The sequence below is a fragment of the Strongylocentrotus purpuratus genome, unplaced genomic scaffold, assembly GCF_000002235.5.
Source record: "Strongylocentrotus purpuratus isolate Spur 01 unplaced genomic scaffold, Spur_5.0 spur5_scaffold_12, whole genome shotgun sequence".
In the NCBI taxonomy this organism is placed as follows: domain Eukaryota; kingdom Metazoa; phylum Echinodermata; class Echinoidea; order Camarodonta; family Strongylocentrotidae; genus Strongylocentrotus; species Strongylocentrotus purpuratus.
The window spans coordinates 5,958,666-5,983,588 of NW_022145597.1; the positions used below are offsets into that span (position 1 = coordinate 5,958,666).

The 24,923-nt window shown below is 36.4% G+C and overlaps 1 protein-coding gene across 1 annotated transcript; it reads left to right on the forward strand.

The window, feature by feature from the left end:
• Nucleotides 1–13,945: 13,945 nt before the first annotated feature.
• On the forward strand, nt 13,946–17,957 carry LOC591285 (galanin receptor type 1-like). Its single transcript, XM_030981682.1, has one exon. It carries the CDS (start codon nt 13,962–13,964, stop codon nt 15,108–15,110), a length of 1,149 nt encoding a protein of 382 aa, XP_030837542.1. The 5' UTR covers nt 13,946–13,961; the 3' UTR covers nt 15,111–17,957.
• Nucleotides 17,958–24,923: the final 6,966 nt, after the last annotated feature.

Below are 24,923 nucleotides of genomic sequence, written 5' to 3' on the forward strand. Positions count from 1 at the left end.
GTTTCATCCTTTGGAATTGGCAGTTTTCCAATCCTTCACGACGTCTAGCTGTCATTAGAATATTTTTATATACAACTACAGCCCCAATTCTTGGGGACGCCATAGTTTATCGTAATAAAATCGAATGACGTCTTCAACAAAATACGATAAATCCAGTTTGTAAAAGATCCAACTTTGAGGGAAGATTTGAAGAGTTCTTTCTTTTCGCACTAAGTGACATTTTATTTGACTGTGATGTACGGGTTTCTGCATGGTAAATTTGTATTGGTAAAACATCATTATGGAGCTGCGCATTCAAGTACATTCAACATCCAATCGTTCGTAAAGTTTGCTAAAATATGGGAAACTATCGAAAGAACAAAAGCAAAATCTGAACATCCCGCTCATGCATAAGAGGGTTATCTAATTTAGTGAGCCTGTAATTGACATGTGAGCAGGTTTGAAATGTGATTTGAAGCATTTCTTTGCACAAAGAATTCCATCTACGGTTAAAAATGTAAACAAATAATGTCGATTTGGTATGGTACTTACACCGAACCAAGGCACAGATACATGTCCACCTTCCAGTTTCTATTCCTACGTTTCTGTACAAGTCATGTTTAAAGTTCTTTGTTACGTAATCACTCATGTTTTTCTGGCAGAACTTGAAGACATTGATGTTCGAAGTAATTTGGTTTGCATATCTAAGGATAAACTCGCTGAATCTATATTCACGTCTGTAGCCTCAAGAATGCATTGGTTGCTATTTTATGTGTTGAACATTTTTATAAAAACAACAATAATTACGAGTCTGCCGATGCGTAGAGATCATTTATTTATCGTAATCAAATGTAAAGGGCCCAAAAGGAACCCTGAGGAACCTTCATTTATTGACGACTTTTCTCCTTTCTCCCTTCAGAGGAGTTAAATGTGTTCATCTTACATGGTTAGTGAAATAACGGGTGTTACTTGAAAACCAGTCATGCAAACCTTTCGAATTCCGCATCGAAATAATGATTGCTTAAACAATTTTATGGTCTGTGGTATGCTCGCTTCAGAAATTAAGCAGGAGATGGGGAGAGAAAGAAAGGAGGGGGAAGAATTACGTGAACAGGGCAGAGAGGGTTAGAAAGTGGGAGAAAATGTGTGCGTGCGCGTGTTTGCGTGTGTGCGTGTGTTATTGTTTGTGTGGGAGAGAGAGAGAGAGAGAGATAATGAGAGAGAGAGAGAGAGAGAGAGGGGAGGAAGAGAGAGCGAGTGAGAGAGAGGGAGAGATAGATAGAAAGGGTGGGATGGTACACGTACATGAGGAAAAAATAATTACGTGGGTGATGAACAGTCAATAGTTTGGTTTGTTATGCTCTATTCAGAGCCATTCAGTTAATGGATGTCTTCTTCCTTGAGGTCTATCCGATGTTCTGTTTTCATGTTCACACCCTTCACTTCTTTCTTGAACCTTGAACCTTGAAGAATTACTCTCCCAAAAGCGTGAACGCTGTCCTGGAGAGGGCTGTGCTGTGTTGCGTGCTGTTGGTGATGTGCTGTTTGTGAAGTGATGGTGGTTGTTCTCCGTGCACTCAGGGAGGTGTTTTACCCTGGTGCACTATTCTAAATATTAATTCAGGGTGTCACTGATATTTTAATAGCCTTGGCGTCATGTTGTTTATCCATGTATTGTGGTCAAAGGCTTTCAAACTCTGATCGATACAAATTACAGATACATTAAATTCCGGGCTCAATTCTCCAGGAGTGCTAGGGATACATATTTAAAGTGATTTGGCACTGGTAGAAATCGGGTCAGAGATTAAATTAGTGTTCGGTCTATTATTACGAGAGAGGGAAAAGAATAAAGACTCGTTTTTTTTGTTGTCTAGCCATGCATTAATGACATGGCATTATTGAATGGGTCGAATAAATAGTAGAAACAAGTATGCTTGTTTTAAATATCTTGTGTTTGGAGGCAGCAGCTCCTTAACCATGTAAACTCTGTAATAAAGAATAGGATTAACGCTCTTCTGGCTCAAAATAGATGCTATAGATACCCGGCATATAGAGGCAAGCATTACACCTTGAATATGTTTTTCTCTTTTAGCATGAGGCATGACATTAAAGATAAACTCCAGTACTGGTAAAAAAAAAAAAAATTCTCACAGAATCAAACGAAACTTACACTGAATGTTCAAGATTACAAATAAATGACATGTGCCAAACAATTTTGGAAGAAAATGTATACTGGCTGAGTAATGAGCATAGAAAGACAAGGAAACCAAGGTAGTACCATCCCCGACAGCATGTGTGTTGTCCCATATGTAGCTTTCTATGTGAGTGTTTGTTACTTTACCAAGACTCGGTCAAATTTATTATGATTTTGATGATTCCAGAACCTTGCAGTGCACACCAATACTTACATGCTCCATGATCAACTGTTTCTGATCCTTTCACACCTTTTCTTTCACAATGCAATCGCATTACCAGTACTAAAGTTTATCTTTAAAAAGACAATGGTAAAAAAGAGAATGGTAAATTAATTTAGTGGCATCAATTAAACGACATAAATACATGTTAATTTAATATGTCATGATCAATGCCATCTTAATTTCGTCATTTATTATTACATTGCAAGTGAATGGACTAATGACAAAATGGGGTCGAGTGTCATTACTCGACATGAAACACGGTCGCCATTACATCCCGGTCGCACCCACGAAGCCGACACCAGTCTAACAAGAGACACTACACTGCCCCTGAATGGTGAGGATGCAGTCGATTGTCGGTCAATGTTGCGGTGTAAGTGAAGGATTATGACGTGTCGGACTTCTCAGAGAAAGTTAGAGAGAGAGAGAGACAGAGAGACAGAGAAAGATGGATAGAGAGAGAGAGAGAGAGAGAGAGAGAGAGAAAGAGAGAGAGAGAGAGAGAGAGAGAGAGAGAGAGAGACGGACAGACAGAGAGAGAGAGAGAGAGAGAGAGAGAGAGGGGGGGGGAGTTTGGTTTATGTTGGATGGGAGTCAAATCAAAATGAGATCAGGATGATGGAAATATTACAACCGACAGAGAGACAGAGAGATACAGAGAGAGAGAGAGAGAGATATAGAGAGAGAGGGGAGTTTCGTTTATGATGGATGGGAGTAAAATCAAACGAGATCTGGATGATGGAAACATCACAGAGTGAGAGAGAGAGAGAGAAAGAGAGAGAGGGGAAGAGAAATAGATAGTGAGAGAACAGAGCTAGGGGAAGAGAAAAAGAGAGAGAGAAAGCAAGTTTTCAAACCACTCGACTGCGAGAGAGGTGTATCAAGCAACTGAGGCGCAGAATGCGATTAGTGTTGTTTTGAAGGTTTTCTAATATATTTTTATTCATAAAAGAAAATGATTTAAGGCAAAGTAATCAGAATTTGTAGTTGTATTATGAAAACTCCATCGTTCGTGTAATGCGAACGTTTCATACTTCCTTACATTATAAAGTTTTAAAAAATGATTACATTTTCCCCATGAATACTCTACAAAGTAGATTACTCGAGAATCTGAAATGTGAGAATTAGCATACTTTCGATGTGAGGTGGGTAGTCAAAAGTAATTGCAATACGTGCCCGAGTGAATATACCTCAATACTGCTCATAATGAAAAGTAGGATAACTTAATTAAATTTGCAAAGAACGGTCTCCATTCCACGATAACAATAACGGATAAGCCTGACCCGAAGCCAGGGAAGCTAGGAAACTTATGACACTCGCCATTACTCTACCATTAAAAATGCCTATCTCAATGGTTATAGTTGCTTCTATTTCATCGGCATGGAATTTTATCTCTGAACTATCTAGGACAATTAATAAGGGTGTCATATGACCCAGTTATATGGACATGTGATTTCTTTGGAGCTTGTACATTATTTTGTCCAATTGAGAGATTGGTCGGGTATTCGCCACCATACAAATATTGAATAACTCTGTGGCAGGACGCTGACGTTTGACAGATATTTCAGATCTGAGCTAGTTAACCTAATTCGAAGTGGGTTCGTATATCTAGTGTGCGTTTAAATGAGATTAGATTCTCACTATCAGTTGTGGTCAGTTGTATCAGTTCGGGAAATACAAGCTCTATTGATCAACATGACGTAAATATTATACAGATATTGACTGGTAGGGTGTGTACATAATTTTTCGGACCGCCGAAGGGAGTTATATTTTCCCAAGGGGTTATATTTTCATAAATCGCGCAGCGCTGAGGGAGAAACATGATCAGAAGGGTTAATTTAAAGAAATATATCGCGAATTAAAACGTTTCGTCCGTCTTTCTAAATTTCCAAATGATATGTATTTTACATTTATACTTTCTCTTTAATTCACCATTTTAAAGTTTAAAACTGATATGCAATTCAGCCTTTGTGCTGCTACATGTATACGTAATTTTGAATGTTACTTCATAATATTGTTATTGTTATCGTAAGATGTATGAAATTTAATATGCCTATCAAATTCTATATGGATAAAAGGGATTTCTTTAGAGATTGGTGGATATTTTGTGCAAGTGAGAGATTGGTCGTATATTTGCCACCAAACAAACATTGACTAACTCTATCGCAGGACGCTGTCGTTTGACAAATATTTCAGATCTCAGCTAGTTATCCAAATTCGTAGTGGATTCATAGAGTGTGTGTGTGTTTAAATGTGATTAGATCCTCACTTCAGTTGAAATCAATGAGTTCGGGAAATACAATCTTTATTCATCACAATGACGCCAATATTATACAGATCTTAACTGTTAAGGTGTGTAATATAATATTCAGTTATATTTTACCAAGAGGTTATATTTTTCACGAAGCACGCAGCGCTGAGGGAGAAATATGATCATGAGGGAAAATGTAAAGAGCTCTATAAAGAAATATATATTCATAAATGTTTTAATATTTCCCAATGATGTGGTTTTTACACTGTACTTTCCCTTTAATAAACCATTTTAAATTTTTATCACTGGCGTAACCCCTCAGTCTAATGATTCAAAAGGAAAATGCAATTGAAAGCGAGCGAGAAAAAAAAGAGGGAGAGGGATGGGGGATGTGCAGTAAAAGTAATGAAATGGTATGACCCTTTCATTTCACCATATCTCTTTCTCACTCGTTTGTTTTCAAGCATTCAAGTCATTCACCTAGTGAAACCCTTGTCCTCTTGCCCTTCCCCGACACCAGTGTCTCATTTCGTAATGTATACAGATAAAATGATACGATATAATAAACCTAAGCTTTTGTTGAGCTTATTCTTTTAGTACGGGTTACAAAGTTTTACCATTTAATTTTTCAAGGGTACAGTCGGTGCTGTGAGGTGCTATGTATACGAATTGGAAATATTGGTCCTCGAACGAAATTCGATTACACTGCTGTATTCATCTTTCGGCATTCTCATCCCATAATTTAATTTCAGGATGACCAATGTTAGAATCGTAATATAAAAACCTAAAGTAATTTGACAAATGAGAATATATTTATGAGCGCTTCATATCGACCCACACCTTCAATTTTACGAGAAGTTTTTCGCTTAGATGCTCTTAAAAATGATCACCCGAAATTGCTACAATCCGGAACGGTTTCGTTTTTGATGATGATCCACAGCACTTGGCGTCATTTATCTGTTTCACATTCATTAGGCGGGGAGGGGGGGGGGGGGGGGGAGATGGAGGGGGAGTGGGGTTGAGTTTCTCAAAGCAGATATAAACCCATGTAGCATTCCTTGTCAGCACCCTCATAGCAAAAACAAATTTAATCCACCCCCTCCCCGAATGGTGATCACGGTTCCATGTTAAAAACCACGAGTTACATGTTAAAAACCACGAATTTAAATGGTACAACTGCACAAATTCAACATTAAACAAGAAGATTCTGGTGTTGTAGTTGGTCTTCTATGGATTAAATCATATCTTAATTAACTAGGATCTGCTGACAAGTAACCCAACGTAAAAAAAAACCTTTGTATAAACCGCTCAATGCCGTATAGTTATGAAACCGTAAGTATATTCTATTTATCTATCTATCTATCTATCTATCAGGCTATTGTTCATCCAGACGTTGGACAAAGCCCTCCTCATAACATTTCCATTCTCTTCTGTCTCTAGCTATCCTAGTCCAAGCTGCCGTATATTCACCAGAGGTTTAACTCTGGGGTTTGAAGGGGCAGAGAGAGAGAGAGAGAGAGAGAGAGAGAGAGATCCAAACTAACCCGGCATTTTGAGGGTTAACGACAGGGAACACAAAATAAAAAAATTATTTCATGCTGAAAGATTACATTCCTGGTTGATACCCCGCAGTCAAATGCAATCCATTTTCATTATCTCAATGAACAAAGTAATAATTTATTACGAATATAGATGATTCTTAATTTATCACCTGTTAAGTAAATTGGCATTGAAACTAAACATTATTACATGCATTGTGCACGCGTAAGCCTCTATGTACGAAGGACGACCTAGCATCACTAAAAGTGATTTACATTTTAGTTTGTATGATTTTGTCAACCCATTCAGGGTATTATGCTCACATATTAAGGTTTGGCTCATGGCTTTTTCCTCGGAGCACCTACAAATATATCATATGCAAGAAAAATATAAAAGAAGAAACAAAACAATTATATCTCGTATTGCAAATGTGAAAGAAATTCGAATTTGCCTTTAAACCGTTATGCCTGTACACACTAAACAATAATGGTACAAATTTGCACCCTATATGGTGCAGACCGCTGCTACAATAGCAGCCATGTATTGCAGACTTCCATCCTATAGGTTGCTGCTATTGTAGCAGCGATCTGCTCCCCAAATGTACCCCTTCTTAGTGTGTATGAATGGGCTAACTTGCACCTGTGGATATGCAGAAGAAGATATTATATGCTAAACGCATGGTGAAGAGAGAAGATTTACAAATCGATTCAATACAAGACTATAAGAAGCAGTGCGAAACTTGATTTGAGGAATTTCGACCGAGCAAGGAAACAACAAATCTCATGAATTGTTCTAAACTTGCTGCACTTTTTATGCCGAAATTCAAGACGTATAGACCGATCCTAGGGTATGTGGTGATTTGAGAGGAAAAAAAATATAATTATTGTTTTTGTTCGTCATATAACAAGAGATACAAACATGAAATGATTAATGCATGTATAATTTCTTTCAACTATCTTTATATGCAATATTTATAAAGTAGAGGATTTAGCATTGTGAAAAGGGTACAATAATAATACAAATCCCAAGAGCCTCAGTTGTTTAACGAACGTAAATAAATAAATCACAGCGCTTTACATGTTTTTCTATTTATTTGATTTCCAGGAAGATACAATTAAACGATAACATACATAGTAGAGATAATGATAGGATACACATGTGATGATACTAATAATAATTAAAAAACGGAAAATAAGAACAACAAATGATGCCGGGGCTGCCCCAAAGAAATAAGTCTACCCAGTTCTGTTTAAGGGTTCTTTACATTGGTTGTTTTTGTTTAGAAAATATACAGAAAATAAAAGGTTAAAAGAACAGAATATATGGTTTTTAAGAACACACCAGAAATCAGTCAGTTGGCTCAAAATGATTGCAGAATATCATAGCAATGTCATACACTTCAGGCTCGTTTCTTGCACAACTTCTTATGAATTTACTTTGAATGATTTTAATATTTTTTCAAATCAAAAATTACTTTTCATGATACTTGTTTTACACATTTTCCATACAATTTTCATTAAAATGTGACCCTGCAACCTTCGTCAAATATCTAACTTTTGTACGGTCACCAACGAAGGCTGCATGCAGACTTTTATTTTTGTTGATTAATCTAATGATCACATTGTTATTTTTAATTGAAAAATAATCACGCTATTTATGTTGTATTGTGCTTCGATTTGCGTCAAATTTAGGACCGGATATTCGCCATTGGCAGGATCAGTGTAAAAACAATAATATCCTTTTAATTGAATGATGACCTTATACTGTTTACGCAGTAATACTCGCTTCCCGTAATCAAGTCTAAAGGTGAAGAACAACAGTGATTGGCTATAACGTTAGTTTTTGCGCTGTGTTGCACTTACTTTCAGCCAATCAGAATTAACGTATCATCCCGATTAATGATTGGCTATTGAAAGGTAGTAGCGATTGTTCTTCATTATTTGTACTTTGTACACACTAAGAAATAAGGGTGCGATTTGGGGTTCAAATTTGCATCCCCCTACACTTATTTGGCAGAGGTTTTGTTTTTGTAGCAGAATTGTACCTTTATTTCTTAGTTTGTAAAGTTAACAACTGAATTATTTATACTCATGGTAAATTCGATATCATTTGGTGTTTTTCGTAACACAAGAATGAAAGATGGGCTGGATGAATTAGGGCCTTTGTTGAATATTTTTATCATCCCTTATATGTCACATTCTCAAGAAACAAAAATCGGGACACATCAATTTTCCACATTCTAAAAAAATTACAAACTGAGTAAGGGTATGAATAATACAGTAGTTTACTGTTTATTTAAAGTATTTCTGATGATATTCTATGATATATGCCTGTTTTGATATATTTAGATTCTTATTAGGTATTTATGGTTATCATGAGTGGGATTTTTAGCTTATTCCAATGTTTAGAGCTACGGATCATAATGGAATAAATGAATTGAATTGTATTTAATTGAATTGAATTAGAATGGTTTCGTTCTCCATGTTTTTTTTAAGCTGCGTTCAGAACTATTAACTGAATAATTACCGACTATCCGGGTGATATAGGAAAACCAATCTCACCTCCTACTTTCATGCCCGAGCCTAAGTCGAGGGAAAATAGTAGCTGAGGATAGTTAGAAGTTGCTTGCATGTAGGTGAGATATAAAAGACAACAGTCACTCATTCTAAACACCACAGCTTTTTCCCTATCACGATGCTCTCTTTAGGAAATAAAAACTTAGATTGTCCTTGGTATCATGAGGTATCGATCTATTTAGATTGTCCATAATTAGAAATGATCAGCTTGGCTGTTATCATACGACCATGAGTCCATGGTGGATTAATGAATTGAATGCTTCATGAATAGCTATTCGACGGCATCATTTAGATTAATTACAGACGGAAAGGCTGGCACCACCATCCTAAATATAATTATGCAAAAAGATTAAGTGTCGTTTGTGGGTCATTTATTTATAAAGTGTATCATTATCATCTTGATCATGTCTGAAAACATACGCAATTACATTTATATCCCATTCCACCGTTTGTTTAGTTCACGGATTTCAGACAAGAGACTACCCATAATGATTTCCGGATTTAAAGGCATTACTTGAATTTAATGAATATAAAATTGTATTGACTGCATTGTGCATACGTTTTTATCTCATAATGCCTGGAAAGGATTCATTCAAAAGAGAACTTGCTTAAAAGAGACATTTTCCTCTTTGTACTTTTATGCTTTTTGTTTTCATCCGATCTTTGTTTTCATTTTCTTTTCATGAATTTATTCATTCTTTCTTTTGGGGGGCTATTTATTTGTCTATTTTGTCACTTATTTATTTATTTATTTATTTATCAATTCATCAATGTATTAACTTATTTGTTTGTTCGTTTATTTACTTAATTGTATTAATTTATCCTTCGTATGTTTATTTCATTCTTCTTTCGTTCTTTATTTCTTTCTTAATTGATTGATTAGTCAATAAATTGAATTCATTTCGTTTTTGTTGATGTTGGGATTGTGGATGAATTTTTCTTCGCATCTTCGCAGGTAAATGACAGACAACATTACACGCATTTTGTAACGTGCTTGTCATAAAGTACCAGTACTAGGAACAATAGCCAGGCCGTCGATAGCACTTACCCTTTTCATACATTTAATCACACGGCGTGAGCTATTTTAGTCGCGTAATTATCTCTTATTCTTCCTTTCAATTCCTATTGATACGAGGACCATCTTTAATCACATATACGTCAATGTTTCCAAAGATCCAATTACAAACGTACGGCAAAGTACGCAGTTGAAATGTCAACAAGAATTGCGTATGAAAACCACGCGTTCTTCCTAATTTCTCTCGCTTATGATTGTTGTTCAAGTGTAAATTGCCTTGAAGCTTATGGTGAATAGAGTGTCTGACTTGTAGAGCTCTTAACGGTTTAAGTATCATTGAAATCGATGCAAACAATTATTATCAATAATATTTTAACAATAATAAATATTTTGTTATTATCATTATCATTATTATTTGTATGATTAATATTATGATTAATATTATATTCCTATCCTATCATTATTATAACTATTATTATTAATATTATTTATATTATTTGGTTGTTTTTCTTTGGGGTATAGGGCATGATACATTCCTATCCATAACACAAAAAAAGAGGAATTTTAATAACAATAACACTAAAGCCAGCTTGGAGGTCATATTACCTTTTAGCTTCAGGTTGCCTTTACACGAGGTGTCATTGCTGACGGATGCGTGCGTCAGCGATTGGCGTGGTCTTTGATGTGTCATGTATAAAGATGTAATGCAAAATGGAAAGATCAAGCATTTCCCATGCACAAAACCTGGCGCTTGCACTAATCTGCTTCTTAGATTTGATTAGCGTTGTTGACGCAATCAAAATAGGGACTTTTAGATTTACACGACGAGAGCTTGGACTGCCGCGTGTGACATTGTGTTAAGGCACTGGGCCGTGCCCGGCAATGCCTTAAAAGGACGTCACATTACCTTGAAAGGATGTCACACGTGGCGGTCCACGTTCTCGTCGTGTAAATCTAAACTTCCCTAATGACGCATCGTAAAGGGCGTCAATAAGAAGAAAACAGGGAAAAGTCCCAAATATGCTGTATCCCACTCTTTACTGTTGCGATAATGAAATCACCATTAGGTAAATATCGGTGATATTCACTGACGTAGCCCGACTCATTTGACGAGGGGGGGGGGGGGGGGGGTGGGGGAGGGGCATAGTCGAGAAGAGGGAGTAACGCATAACATCACAGAGTCACATATATAGCTACACACAACCACCCACACACACACACGCACGCGCGCACACATTTCCACTTCAAACACCTGGGGCAGGGGTATGGTTCACTGGTGAACTAAAGCGGATAAACGGGGGAGAGGGCATGACTCTCTTGTCCCTCCCCCGGCTACACCAATAGTGATAGCACGTATGATTGCCTTCTTGTTAACAACTATAACCCAACACTTCTTAGTAAGGTAACATTGTTCAGATGAGAGATAGTGGTGCGAAGGTAGTGACTTCAATGCTAGATGTACAATTAAAGGTGAATAGAATAAATAATAATAATAATAATAAAGATGTACATTTTAAGAGAATCTGAAAATTTGAGTGAAAACGAACCATTATTCATGGTACAAATTGGGAAAAACTGATCTGATCGATTCCTTAATTCTCCCAACTATATTATTACAATTTAATTACATTTTAGGTGAATGGAAATCGTCACAAAGCGAAAAAATGTCTCTACATTCCATTCCAGACATTTAAGTGATTTTTTTATAGCCTGTTTTATGTCTTTTTTCATGGAAAAACGGTTGGTAAAATTCAAAAATGGTTGGGAGAATTTACTGTTAATCACTGTTAGAGGGTGTCGTACATCGACGCCTTTTAAAGAAAACCATAGATATCTTCGTGGTTTGAGAATTTTTTCAGGATTTTTTTGCATGTCAGAGGGTTAGTACAGTAGAAGGAATATAGTAAGTAACATTTTATACAAAAATTAAGCAATTTTTTTCATCAACCTTCAACAATGGTACCGAGTCACTTTAACATAGCCGACGGGTATATTTGACCTGGACTTATCCGATTTGTTTGTCCATTTTCCACTGACCGCCTATTCATACGCCAATTGTTTCAGGTAATAGACTCGAGGTGTATACGTGACTAAATTCAAGGTTTTTTCTCCTGTATTTTCGCTCATAACCTTTATAACATGGATCATTAAAGATAAACTTGAGTTCTGGTAAAAAAAAGAAAATGAATTCTCACAGAATCTAACGAAACTTACACTGAATGTTCAAGATTGCAAATAAATGTCATGTGCCAAACAATTTTAGAAGAAAATGTATACTGGCTGAGTAATGAGCATAGAAAGATAAGGAAATCAGGGTAGTACTAGCCCCGACACCATGTGTGGTGTCCCATATACATCTATCTGTGTAAGTGATTGTTACTTTACCAAGACTCTGCCAAATTTATGATGATGTTGATGACTCTAGAACCTTGCATTATACACCATTACTTACATGCTATATGATCAACTTTTCTGATCCATTCCACACCTTTTCTTTCACAATGCAATCGCATTACCAGAACTCAAGTTTATCTTTAAAGCAAGGGGGCAGTAATAACAAGGAATTTTTTTATTGCTAGCAAAATAATTATTAGTAACAATTACGTAAGGCCGAGCACTCAGCAAGTAATCTCGTACATAATTATGGACTATACCACTGAGAATAAATAACCATGCACTTTCGTCATCATATTGAGTGATGTTCATATCAGAGTTTGTAGTGATCGCCTGATCATAGATAAACATCATTGTGTGATGTTTTATTTCATATCACTGTATTCATTTTTCCAACGTATATTCCACACTGACCAGCAAAAGACAAAGATAAAACAACAAAAAATCCATATGCTATTTCGCGCTGTTACCATAGAAATCGACACATTTCTAAAATAAAAGGGCGTTTAAGAGTAGGACATGACTGGTAGTGAGCTGTAACATGTTTCATTTTGAATGGTATTACTAATTAAAATTAAACGAGTCGAAATTTAATGGAATATGGTTGCCATTGTTATTCCCTATTGTTAGAATCTATAAATGTTCGATGTCATGGATGAACTGCATGCAAACGAAAATCATCTGATGCTCATTCAATAGTCATAAATATAGAATGGTAACTTTCTATTGTTAACAGTCGATCGAGCTCTGATGCGCATTCATAATCATAAATATTCGATGGTTTTAACCTCAGCTTCTAGAGAGCGTACCTCATTTGATATGTTGACGGAATTAATATTTTTCCAAGAATGATATCTACACCGACGAACACTCATTGAAAAGGCTTGACTACTGGAGGGGTGCAGGGCATGTGCCCCTCCAAAGCGCTTCTCTGAAACATTTAAAACCTTTTCCCATCTTTCCTCAGAGTTGCCTCCACCCCATTGAGAGATACTCTAACATGGGTCGTTAAAAAGGTGTTAAAATGGCGTTTGGCAATAAATGTCATTACAACATAATTGTAATTACATATCAAATTGTGTATCTCCTTTTGTATTCAATGTCTGGAGCTTCATTATCATGTGCTATTTTTGGTTTAACCAAGTCTCCTACTGGATGATAGGGAACAATGTAATACAAACATATTAATTTGAATGAATATGCGGTCCCTTTGGTCTGGCGTAAGGTTTGCCATGAACATTACTGTCAACATCACGATCGCCAATTTCGAAAAATCGAATCATGTTCGGATTACGTAATACATCACTGTCATGTTCGCATGTCTTAAAGCCTATCTGTACTAGTTTGGCCAGGAGGGATTAGACCTCCCTGCATGGTCAATGGCAGGTGGTTATCTCATCAAATCAGCTCTCAATTAACATAAGCAAAAGGGGACCACGGGGGACCAATGGTCACCGATTAGGCATTGTCCGCTATATAGAGGGCGCAAGTATCTATAAATAGTGCAGTGGGGCTTTAAAAGGTGATGAACGAGGCTATTGAAATTGGCTTGGGTTGAGTTTTCAAAAGTAGTTGCGGTTGTGTTTAACATGTTTATTTAAAATTCACTCATAATTTTGTTTTCTCTCCCTCTCTCTCTTGTCTATTCCACACTCTCTTCCACTTCTTCTTTTCTCCCTTGCTGCATCTTGTTATAATTTCTCTTCTCATGATACCTACCTCTCTGTTGCTCATTGCCCACATTCCGTCCTTCCCTTCTCCTACATGCAGGTACATTTCATACGACTTGGAAGATGGCGTCCACCCAGGTCACCACTGATATCCTGTCAACGGAGTTGATGTGGACGGATTCGACAACTGCCGGACTGAACGTGACAGAACCAGCTGAAACTGGATCAAACCGGTTGACGGGCAGTGACCTGGTGTCTGTGATTATCTACTGGACCACAGGGTGCATTGGGGTGCTTGGTAACGCTTTGGTCATGATTGTCTTTCGACATCTCAGGTCCAAACGAAGTCAGGCCAACCTCTTCATTTTGAACCAATCGCTGGCTGATTTCGTCACTTCGTTGTTCATCATCACCTTCGGCACAACGAGAATCGTACGTCATAACCTCTCGCATTACGGTGCCTCTGGATTCTTCCTATGCCGATTCTGGTGGTCGCGGTTCTTCGTCTTCTCCGGCTTTGCAGTATCCACCTTCAACCTCACCGCAATGTCCATTGAACGGTACATAGCAGTCGTGCATCCGCTCAAATATCAGGTGTTTTTCAAGCGACGCAATACCACCATAATTATCCTCATTGTGTGGATCGTAGGACCAATAATGCAGTGGGTGTTTCCCATCTGGCAACATGCTAGTGTTGACGGAAGCTGTATTTATCAGTCTTCGTGGAGCAATGTCCACGGAATCGTTGTTGGTGTGGTCCTTTTCTGTTGGGAATACTTCTTTCCGTGCCTTATCATGTCCTTCGCGTATGTCACGATTCTACGCACTTTACGCATCAAGGAACGCATCGTTCACGCTCAGGTTGGCGCACCCGACCAAGGCGGCGAGCCGAAGACAGACGCGAACGGCAACGCCAAAGGCAACACCGTCAACAAGAACAACGCATCATCCAAGCAGGCGCAAGCTCGACGTAAGAACGTCACCGTCACTCTTTTCATCCTCTTCATCGTTTATTTTGTCTGCTGGAGTCCGAATCAGTTCACGTTCCTACAATTCAACCTCGGTGGTCCGCTCAACTTTGACGGCATCTGGTATCACTTCACAGTCGTGGCCGCCTTCTGTAACACGTGTATCAATCCATTCATCTACGCGCTGAAACACAGGCAGTTCCAGGCCGGGATGAAGTCACTGTTCTGCCGCGGAAAGAGTGCCCAACGAAATAACGGAAGTGAGCAGCCAGGTGGAAGTCTGGCTGGCACTGTCGTTGATTGACACAGAGAGTCTGTGACGGTACGTGACACGTCACATAACGTTGCGAGCGAGGAATTCAGCAGTATCGACGCCATTGATGCAAAAGTATATGAACAAACCAACAGTCCTCCTAGTCCTTCTTCCAATAGTGGCATCTCTCAAGGGAAGATTATCAGAAATCACCAGACACAGGGGTCCATCCTCTCAGACGGAAGCGATGAGCTTGAGGAAACTGGTCCACTAGGTACCGACCCTGACTTTGACACAGCAAACGGCAATTCGAACAATAAACATGAACACGGTGATTTGACTGCTGAAAATGGTAACACGAATATTCGACCAATGAGCATACTCGCAGGTACGGATGTAACAAATAAAAGAACTCACAGTGTGATCAAATGGTTTGATCAGGAAAATAATGTGAATTCTCTTTAGAAAGGCCACCGAATCAAAATGCTTTTTTATTTTGAAAAAGAACCAAAATACGATGAATCAACAAAATTGTAATGTGATAAACTCTTCCGTCGCTTTCCATATTTATGTACCTAAGAAAATTAAGAACTAACTCGTGGCCAATTGAATTGGTGTCCTAAATAGATCCATGCTAAGACTGTGAAATATTATTGATGATCGTTGTTTAGTTCTAAGATTTTTAGGTCCCCAAAGAATTGACGACTCGCAAGTCTTTAACTATTGGATATGTATACAGTCATGTATAGTGTGCGTAGTTACAACAAAAATTGTACTAACGACAAATGACATGACTCTTGCATAGATGAAAAGAAAAAGAAGAAGAAGGAGAAGAAGAAGAAGATGAAAATCCTCTTCTTCTTTTTTACATTGGTAACTTTCAGAATTCATCCCTTGAACGCACTTACCGCTCCGGTTGCTGGAGCTAAAGCCGACGTAATGATATCCAAAATACTTTGCAAATGTATAGAGATGTTCATGCGATATACAAGAACGACATAACTATTATTATTATTAAGTGTGCTTAACATACTGTTTATCCAAGAGGTTGCAATTATCATACTGGTGAGTAAATGCCCAGTTTCTTAAAGCTCAAATTTACTTATATTTCCACTCATACTTTGCATGTATTTTCGTGCCATTGATTTTGTTCGTTGGGACTTGACACCTTAAAAACTGAACCTTAATCAATTCCATCGTCAATGTAATTAAGAATGTATAAATGGCGATATGTGTTCTTCTCTATATTAACGATTTTACTGTGTCTGTAACGATTTTGCTTTATTTCAAAATCCTACAAATTATCTCCTGTAGTTGTACATTGCCACTTTTTACTTTTCGTATACATATATTTGTTCTTCTTACTTATTGTTGTTATAAATAATTACATAATGATGTACATTTTGTGTATGATATAATGTGCTTGCCGTTCATAAGAGACTTTTAGAATTATATTTTGAGATATGGTAAGTATTTAAGTGTTGTCATAGAAGTGCATTGCCAATGGTTTTTATAAAAATAGTCAAATGAATTTTGAGAAAAATGCACACATTCCAAGTTAAGTTAACAAACCTGTAAATATTATATTTTATTTTTTAAACTTATATAAATATCAAACTGATTTATGAGGTACGCTTTTATTTGCATATTCATATTGCCTAGTATTGGCAAATATGCATAATTATGCTATGGTAGAAACTGAACGATATTTCACGAAATGGTTAGAATCCTTATATTCGAATATTCCCAATGACAGTTATTTCGTGAGTTTTTTTTTTCTTCTTTGAGATTGTATACAATCTTTATGACAGCTTGCACCAACATTACCAAGTCTATTGCAACTAACTCACCGAGTACTGTTCAGCTGATTAAAATATGAGGATGCACATGCATTATGTTGTAATATGTTATGGGACATGTCAATCTTTCAACTTTTTCAGGGTTTTGTACATTTATTTATCTATTTCTATTTACCCATGTACCTTGTTTTCGTAATTTATCTTGTTAAACACTTAAAAGAAGAAAAAAAAACACAAATTCATCTTGTATTGATGATTATCAATGATTACTTAACAAACTCATATTAAGGCGTACTTAAGTTTTAAGAGGGGATAATGATTTACAAGCCACGCTTTCAATAAGCCCTTTCATTTTCACAAGTCATGTCACATAGAAGTAGTATTACCTTCAAAATTGTTCAAACTGTCAAATTTGTTCAGTTGTCAATAATGTAATAAAATATTGCAATTTTTATGATATTGTTTCCAGATGTAATATCCTCCATGTGTTAAGTTGTTAATTCATCTATTGTTCAGATTGTTATAATGTTATCTGTAATTTATATTTCTATTATTATTTGGATTAATTGAGTTTATGGCTTTGCGGTGAATACGTTATGAAACAAACACACAAATCAAAAACATAGAATGTAAATAATAATCTCCTCCGATCACGAGATCTATTTATACCTTGTTTTTATCAATAAGTACCAATATTTCTCAAGCTTGCAGTAAGGCAATTGATAACGGCAGCATTTGTAGTTAGATAAGAAAAAAGGAAAAAGGCAAGCTCGTCAAATGCATTTGAATACTTGATCAAACTTTAGTTTGTGTGTATTTGCTATGTCTATGAGTACACTGCGATAGGTGGATTGTGATATTTGTTCATTTAATTAAAATCAAATAATGAAAGCAATAGGAAAATTGTTTTTTTATTACGCTATGACTACCTCTAGGGAGATAAGATTCAACGCTTCTTTACAACCAATATAAATCTAGATCAAACGCGCTCAAAATGTTTCAAGTTTCATAAAGATAAAGTAATATCTAACGTTCATGCTGTTTAAATGTTTATATAGATCATGGTCCTTCCAAATCAATTTCAACGTGGAAAAAAACCGCGGCAACTTTTGTAATACAGTGCGTCCCAGAAAAAACGAAACCGAGAAGTATCGATGTTCTATCATAACTTAATCACAACTATAATTAATGAATGATACATATTTGGAAAGCTTAGAGTCTCCTCTTTCATGTGATGCTACTCAGATGATGCATATTTCACGCATGAGTGATGAAAAGCAATTTGAAGGAAGTAAACCAAAAAAGACATTTGGCGGGCGGTATCTGAATTTCGAAGAAAAATTCACATTTCTAGAAAGTTGAGTTTCTGCCCTTTCATATGACACCTCAATCAGGAAAAATGAGCGAGGAATGACAAAGTTCTGTTTGTTTAAAGTAGTGCTTGCATTTCCATAATTTTATTAAACGAATTCGTTTTCACTGGCTGCCCGCCGTATCAATAAACGAAATTAACAATAGACTTAACTCCGTTTCGTTGACAATCAGCCGTAGACGAGAGTCTTCATGCATGGCTGATTGTCGGTTTCGTTTTTTCTGGGACGCACTGTATAAAGTGGATTTCTTTGTGCTAAATGTTGTCTATCGACAACAATTTACAGCGAACGTGATTGCAAGCACTCCCGAAGGAAATCGACCTAAGGGCTGTTTTAAGACCCTTTTGTCTTTCCAATATAAACAATGTTTGTTTGTTTGTTTTATAGTTCCACATTCCATATAAGGAGATTGTTTCAAACATGATATTCAACAAGAGTATGTGTTATACAACGATGAAAGATATGAAACGTAGATAAATAATAATGTATATGGGGAACCACAGAAGCAAAGCTTGTATATATAGTTTACCAAATAAAATACAACAATATTGTTACTGAATTCGATAGCAATACAGAACGACATTACAAAAATATATTTGAGTCACTGAAACATTATCAGATTATGTTCGGCGTTAGGAATTATTTTATGTTTATTTTTATATTCGGGTGGGGGAGTCGCATCGATCAAAACGTTGTATGAGATTGCATTGTTACATGGGAATCAATGAATTAATGTCTAATCAACTGCAAAAAAAATTAGAAGAATCACGTTATTTTTCAATTTTTACTGGTTAAATGTACTCTCGTGTGTGAATTATATGTGTTTAGGTAACTTAATAATATGAGATGGTTTTAGGAATATGTAATTAAAGAACATGGACGTATGATGAAGAAAAAAAACTGCATTCAATCGTGCTTTATTTGTTATTATGTCAAGATTTAGTAGGCTGTATTCTTATATTACAAAATACTCTTATCCATTGCCGTTTATTAAATAAGAAACTAGCGCCCCACTGGCTGGAGAAGCAAAATACAAAATTAAACAAAACGAACTAAAAGTGGAACCAAAAACAACAAATACCAATACAGGATCGATCAAAATCATTATTAAGTACAAATGGTCACAGGCGCAGCCAAGGGGTTGTAAGTGGGTCACTTCTTGTTTATTCGCTTAAAATAGTAATCCTATGAACCTGGGGATCAAAACCTTAAGTCTATCCTTACTCCTACACGTGGTGTTTTGATTGACTCCACCCCCGTCTCTACCCCTCCCCCTGTTTTGCAGGTCTGGCTACGCAAGTGCTTTTGGTAGTGCACCTATCAAATTGAATAATGAAGTGCATACGTCTTCCACTGCTTAAATCCTCTCAGAAAGTGTTGGGATCCTAACAAAATTGATGGAAAAATTCACTTTAATTGTATAATGAAGTGAAAGAAGATGTCATTTAACACTGACTTCTAGAAGGACTTTCAGAATAAATGTGTTTGATGACGAATATTGATGAAAGAATACAAAATGTTGGTTTTCTGCGTAGCACACAAAACACAGGTTTTGTATTCTTTCATCAATATTCGTCTTCAAACACATATTTTGGGGGAAATCCTTGCAGAGTTCAGTCTTAAATGACATCCTCTTTCACATCATTACATAATGTAAGTGAAATTTTGCCATCCAATTTTGTTAGCGAATCTGAGGTTCCCAACACTTTAGGGGGGCTTAAGTTTTCACCTGAGGCCGAGGGATAATGGGAAAGCTAGGCAGTATATAGAGATTTGACTTTTTACACGATCAATCAGTCATTCTACTGAGCCCTGCTTACTTAATGTCGTGGTATGTCATGGTAACTAAATTAAATTGCTGCCACAATATTTGTTAGCACATTGTACAGGAGATTTGCAAGTCAGATTTCATTTCCAAATATTGATACATAAAAGTCACATTGCAGAGTGAGACATAAAGGCAACTAAGCCATCCCAAAACATTCGCTGTTTGTAGAGCAATTCAAATTGATAAAGAACACACATCAGCTAAACCCCAGCACGCTCTTGATTCAAAGAATGTATAACGAAACTTGCTCCAGCAACAATTTTCTACATCACTATACTTACAGGGGAAGTCAATCCTAATATTTTATTGGGTTTATAGAAGAAAAAAATGAGATAAACAGATCAGCATTATTTAAGCAAAAATCAATTAAAAAAGTTATGAATTTTTGAAGGTGTAATCAATAAAATACATATTATCAACGCTTTATCTTGCGAGCTCAACTCCCATTTGCCCTGTACGATAAAAACTTCAAATATTGTATTTGGAAAACGAAAATTCATGAGATTGTCTGTACAGAGCAAATTGGAAAGGAGCTAGTAAGATACGTCACAGTGTTGCCAATTTATGCTTCACTAAATGACAAGTTGACAAATTCATAACTTTCCTATTTTAAATCGGATATTGCTCGAATTTTCACTGATTTGTTTCTCTCATTTTCTGATTTTATTAGCACCAAATTAATATCCGGATGGAATTCCCCTTTAGTATTTATTCCACCAAATCGTTTAGAAGGATACATTACCCCCACTGGCGAAAAATCGGCCTGACCGGGGTCGGTTTGGAGTTGGTTTGATTGTGTGACTTAAATCCACCGCATACTTATACGATCTCCCTGCGATCTGATTTTCGAACAAAATAAGAAATGGCAATTATATCAGATACTAAAATGTCCTGTGAAATGTATTCAAACTTTCCTTCCTGATTAAGTTCAAATTAATCATCTAGACATCTAGACATCTAGGAAGAATAAAAGACGAATCAGCTTCAGCCAAGTGCACTAGAACCAGGAGCGTACGCAGGGGGGGGGGGGGTCGATTTTTTTTTGGTGGTGTGTTTTGGAGGAAACTCCCCCCTCCCCCCCCCAAAAAAAAATAATAATAATAATACAAAATTGTGCTAATGGGTGACCAATAATGGTGAGCTTACCCCCCCCCCCCCAACGGAACGAAATATCGATCGGTCAATATTTCAAATTTTCGGGACCAAAAAAAAAATAATGTGCTCTGCCTCCCCCCTCCCCGCATATTCAGCGGCTGGCTGAGTCGTTGCGAAGTTTTCAAATTTTTCGGCGCGATTTTCAAATTTTAAACCCCCCCCCCCCCTTCGAAAAAATCCTGCGTACGCGCCAGACTAGCACTACTGGTATAAAAAATCATAACTTCCTCATGTTTTGTCAAATTTCATTCAAAAATTCGCCAGTATGATTCTCAGATTTTTCTCCTTTCTTCTACATAAGTTTGCTATCAATGTTGGATGTTAAAGGTATTACCCTAAACCTTACCGTTAACTCAGTTACGACCGTAATCCTCTACCTTTGGCAAAATAAAACCCACAACAATTGGGGCTTATGTCGGGTCACCTCTGCCGATTGCAAATGTATAACATCCACTGGTTGGTAGTGTGTTGTCACTTTGTCGTTTCGGAAGGAACACTTTAGCAACCCTCAAAAGTGTTCCGCAAGTGGCTGTTGATGCATTTTGATAGGGAAAAGGTATATGCTGTATGCTGCATTACAGGGCAAGTCCACTACAAAAATATCTTTCAATAGAAGCAGAAAAATCAGACAAACCTATATCAAAAACATTTAATAAGAAAGTTATGAATTTTTAATGACATGACAAACTTTGAAAATCACAAGACAAATTAGCAACTCACTCATGAGTCTGTGACGTCATTGCCTCACTATCCACTAATTGTTTTCTTTATATTGGTAATATACATTTCGAATTTTCCCCCTGATTTACACTCCACTCAAGGAAAAAGTTCTTTACAGTTTCATTGTTTTAAAGAAAAATTGTGAAGTCATATAATTACAACATTCTATCAAAGTGTCTTACGTCTGTGGAGGGGTTCTACATTGCATCAATCAGAAACCATAAATAGGAATTTCTTGGAATTTTGCTCTCAAAGATTTTGTTCTACATAATTAATGATGCTGATGACGAGGGGAAGTTCTTGATAGTGCTACACGTTTGATGTGTACAAAGGGGCAAGTCCCCTCCAACTAATAACTTACTTCCAAAAGAGGCAGAAAAATCATACAAACTAATTAAAAGAAGTTTGAGCCAAATCAGATAACTAATAAGAACATTTAGAATCTGTGATGACATGACAAATTGGTAACTCACTCATGAGTCTGTGCCATGATTGCATTTAAAAAAAAATATTGATGATATAAATTTCCATTTTCTCCCCTAAATTCTTATTTCCTCACACCAGCATCCAAGTTGTTTTGATATTAATATGTTTTTATGTTGATGTTCTAATATATATATTTTTTTCTCACTTAAATCATTAAAAATGTGAATTTTGATAACTATTTATATAAAAATCAATGATTATGAATTTACAATATTCAGAAAATAGTATCAATTCTTTAAAGTTCATAAACGGTTTTGTGAAATGTCATGCACGCAATCTGATACAAATCATATAACGTGGGCAAAGGCATGGAGAAATCAAGTTTTGGGGGATAAAAAGGGAAATTAATGGGATAAAAAATATATAAAGCAATTGATAAATAGTGAGGCACTGACGTCACAAACTAATAACCAAATTGGCAAGTTGTGTAAAGATTTTCTAAGTTCCATAGTTTTAAATACCTAACTTCCTTATTAGTTATCCTGTTTTACTTATTTAAATTTTCTTTGCTCTGTTTCTCTTGTTTTTCTACATCTATCAAATTAAAGCAAATTATTTTTGGAGTGGGCTTGGCCTTTAAATACGCTATGTTGACCCAATTGTTCGGCAAAACACATTTTCAACAAAGTGGTAACCATAGTAACTTTGACCAACACTGTGCATCACATTTATTTTTTATTTTCGGAACAACGAAATTCGCTCGAATTGTAATAATTGAAATAATTAAGTCAAAAAACGAAACTCGTTCAGGGTGCCTTAGGAAAAGCGGCTATAGGGCTGGCTTAAACGGATGAGATCGGTTTGGATGAAGAGCCTATTTAACAAAAGATACAATGTGACATGTTGAAGAAGGTTATGAAACCAATTTCGGTTATTAAATTTCAAAGCAATATTCACAAATATTTTCCATTTCGCACGAGAGCAACATGAACATGTTCATGATGTTGCTAAATTTATTAACACAATTTTCATCATTTTAGAATAATCTTCCTATGTGTTTCACCCGTGCAAAAAATCTTTCTCACCCCTGTTTCTCTGTGCCTCTCTCTCTCTCTCTCTCTCTCATCATCATCTTACATGTATACCTATATTGTTTCATCTTAACCCTTACTTCTTTTTCTCCCTGTCCTTGGAGCCCATGACGGCTCCATTTCACTTGAACCTCTCACTAAAGATTCCACACAAATCACAATACGTTCCCTCTAATGAGTGCCAACAGGTCCTTACTTATCCCTACGTATAAAGCGTATGAGGAAATGCCCTTCTTGCGCTCAGCAGACGACACGATCAATACAATCTAATAGGCTTGCGATTGCTGTACCGCGGCAAATCGATGGCACATGGAATCAATATCTTCCAAAATGCAAGTTCTTCCACGCCGCTACCAAGGTCCAGGGACCCTTTTCACAAAGCCTTTTTTCAATGACAAACGATAAAAATCAGTGACAAATCTGCTGATAACCAATCAGAAGCAAGGATTTCAGTAGCTTGTAACAAAAACTATCACTTGTCACTGATGACAAGTTTTGTGAAACGGGGTCCATAATCCTGACCGGCCTAGCTAGTCATGCTTGTAATGGAGATTGTTACAAGGTTATGGTCGTTATTAGATTGGTAATGGTTTACTTTGTGATATACTACTGTGCATTCCATTAGGCGTGATTCCTTAAGTGCAGCACAAGGTTAGGGTACTGGTCACCCCATCACATTTTAAAGTGACTCGGTAGCATTGTTGAAAGTTGATGGAAAAACTGCGTTATTTGTGTATGAAATGTTACTTACTATATTACATCTACTGTACTAACCCTCTAACGTGTAAACAAATTCTGAACAAAATTCTCAAACCACAAAGATATTTATGGTTTTCTTTGAAGGCGTCACTGTGCGACACTCTCTATTAAACAGGAAATTTCCACAACCGTTTTTCAAAATTTGCAACCATGTTTACATGAATAAGTTTTTCCCAATTTTTATTATTTTTTATCATAATGGTCTATTTTCACTCAAACTTTAGATCATCTTTAATTGTACATCTATCATTGAAGTCACTACCTTTAATAGCACTATTTTCTCTCATCTGAACAATGTTACAAATTCCCCTTTAAGGTCAAAATGTACTTACGTCATCCCGTCATTCATTATTTATGTTTCCAATTATTTTTCTCTTAATAGATATGATATCCTTGTAAAATCCAATCGGACGCTTTCGAACAAATCACCCAAAGGTAATTTTGATAGCCTGGCCCATTACCTATTAAAATGTGCGAAAAAATATTGTATGAATTTATATATTCCATAAATGATTCAAGCTTATGACAAATATTAAACTTGATTTGAGAAAAAAGTGCAGAAAAATCATGGAGAGATGGAGAAGTGGATTACCAAATAATGGACAAATTTTGAGCGGTATACTGAGAAGCCTCTCTTAAAAAAAAAGAGTGAATTTTCACTCTATTTTCACTTTCTTGGGAGTGACGTCCGTGATCACTTGTTTAGGAGTGAA

What these genes read in the sequence shown, in the direction of transcription:
- LOC591285 (XM_030981682.1), top strand. Translation starts at nt 13,962, where the DNA reads ATGGCGTCCACCCAGGTCACCACTGATATCCTGTCAACGGAGTTGATG.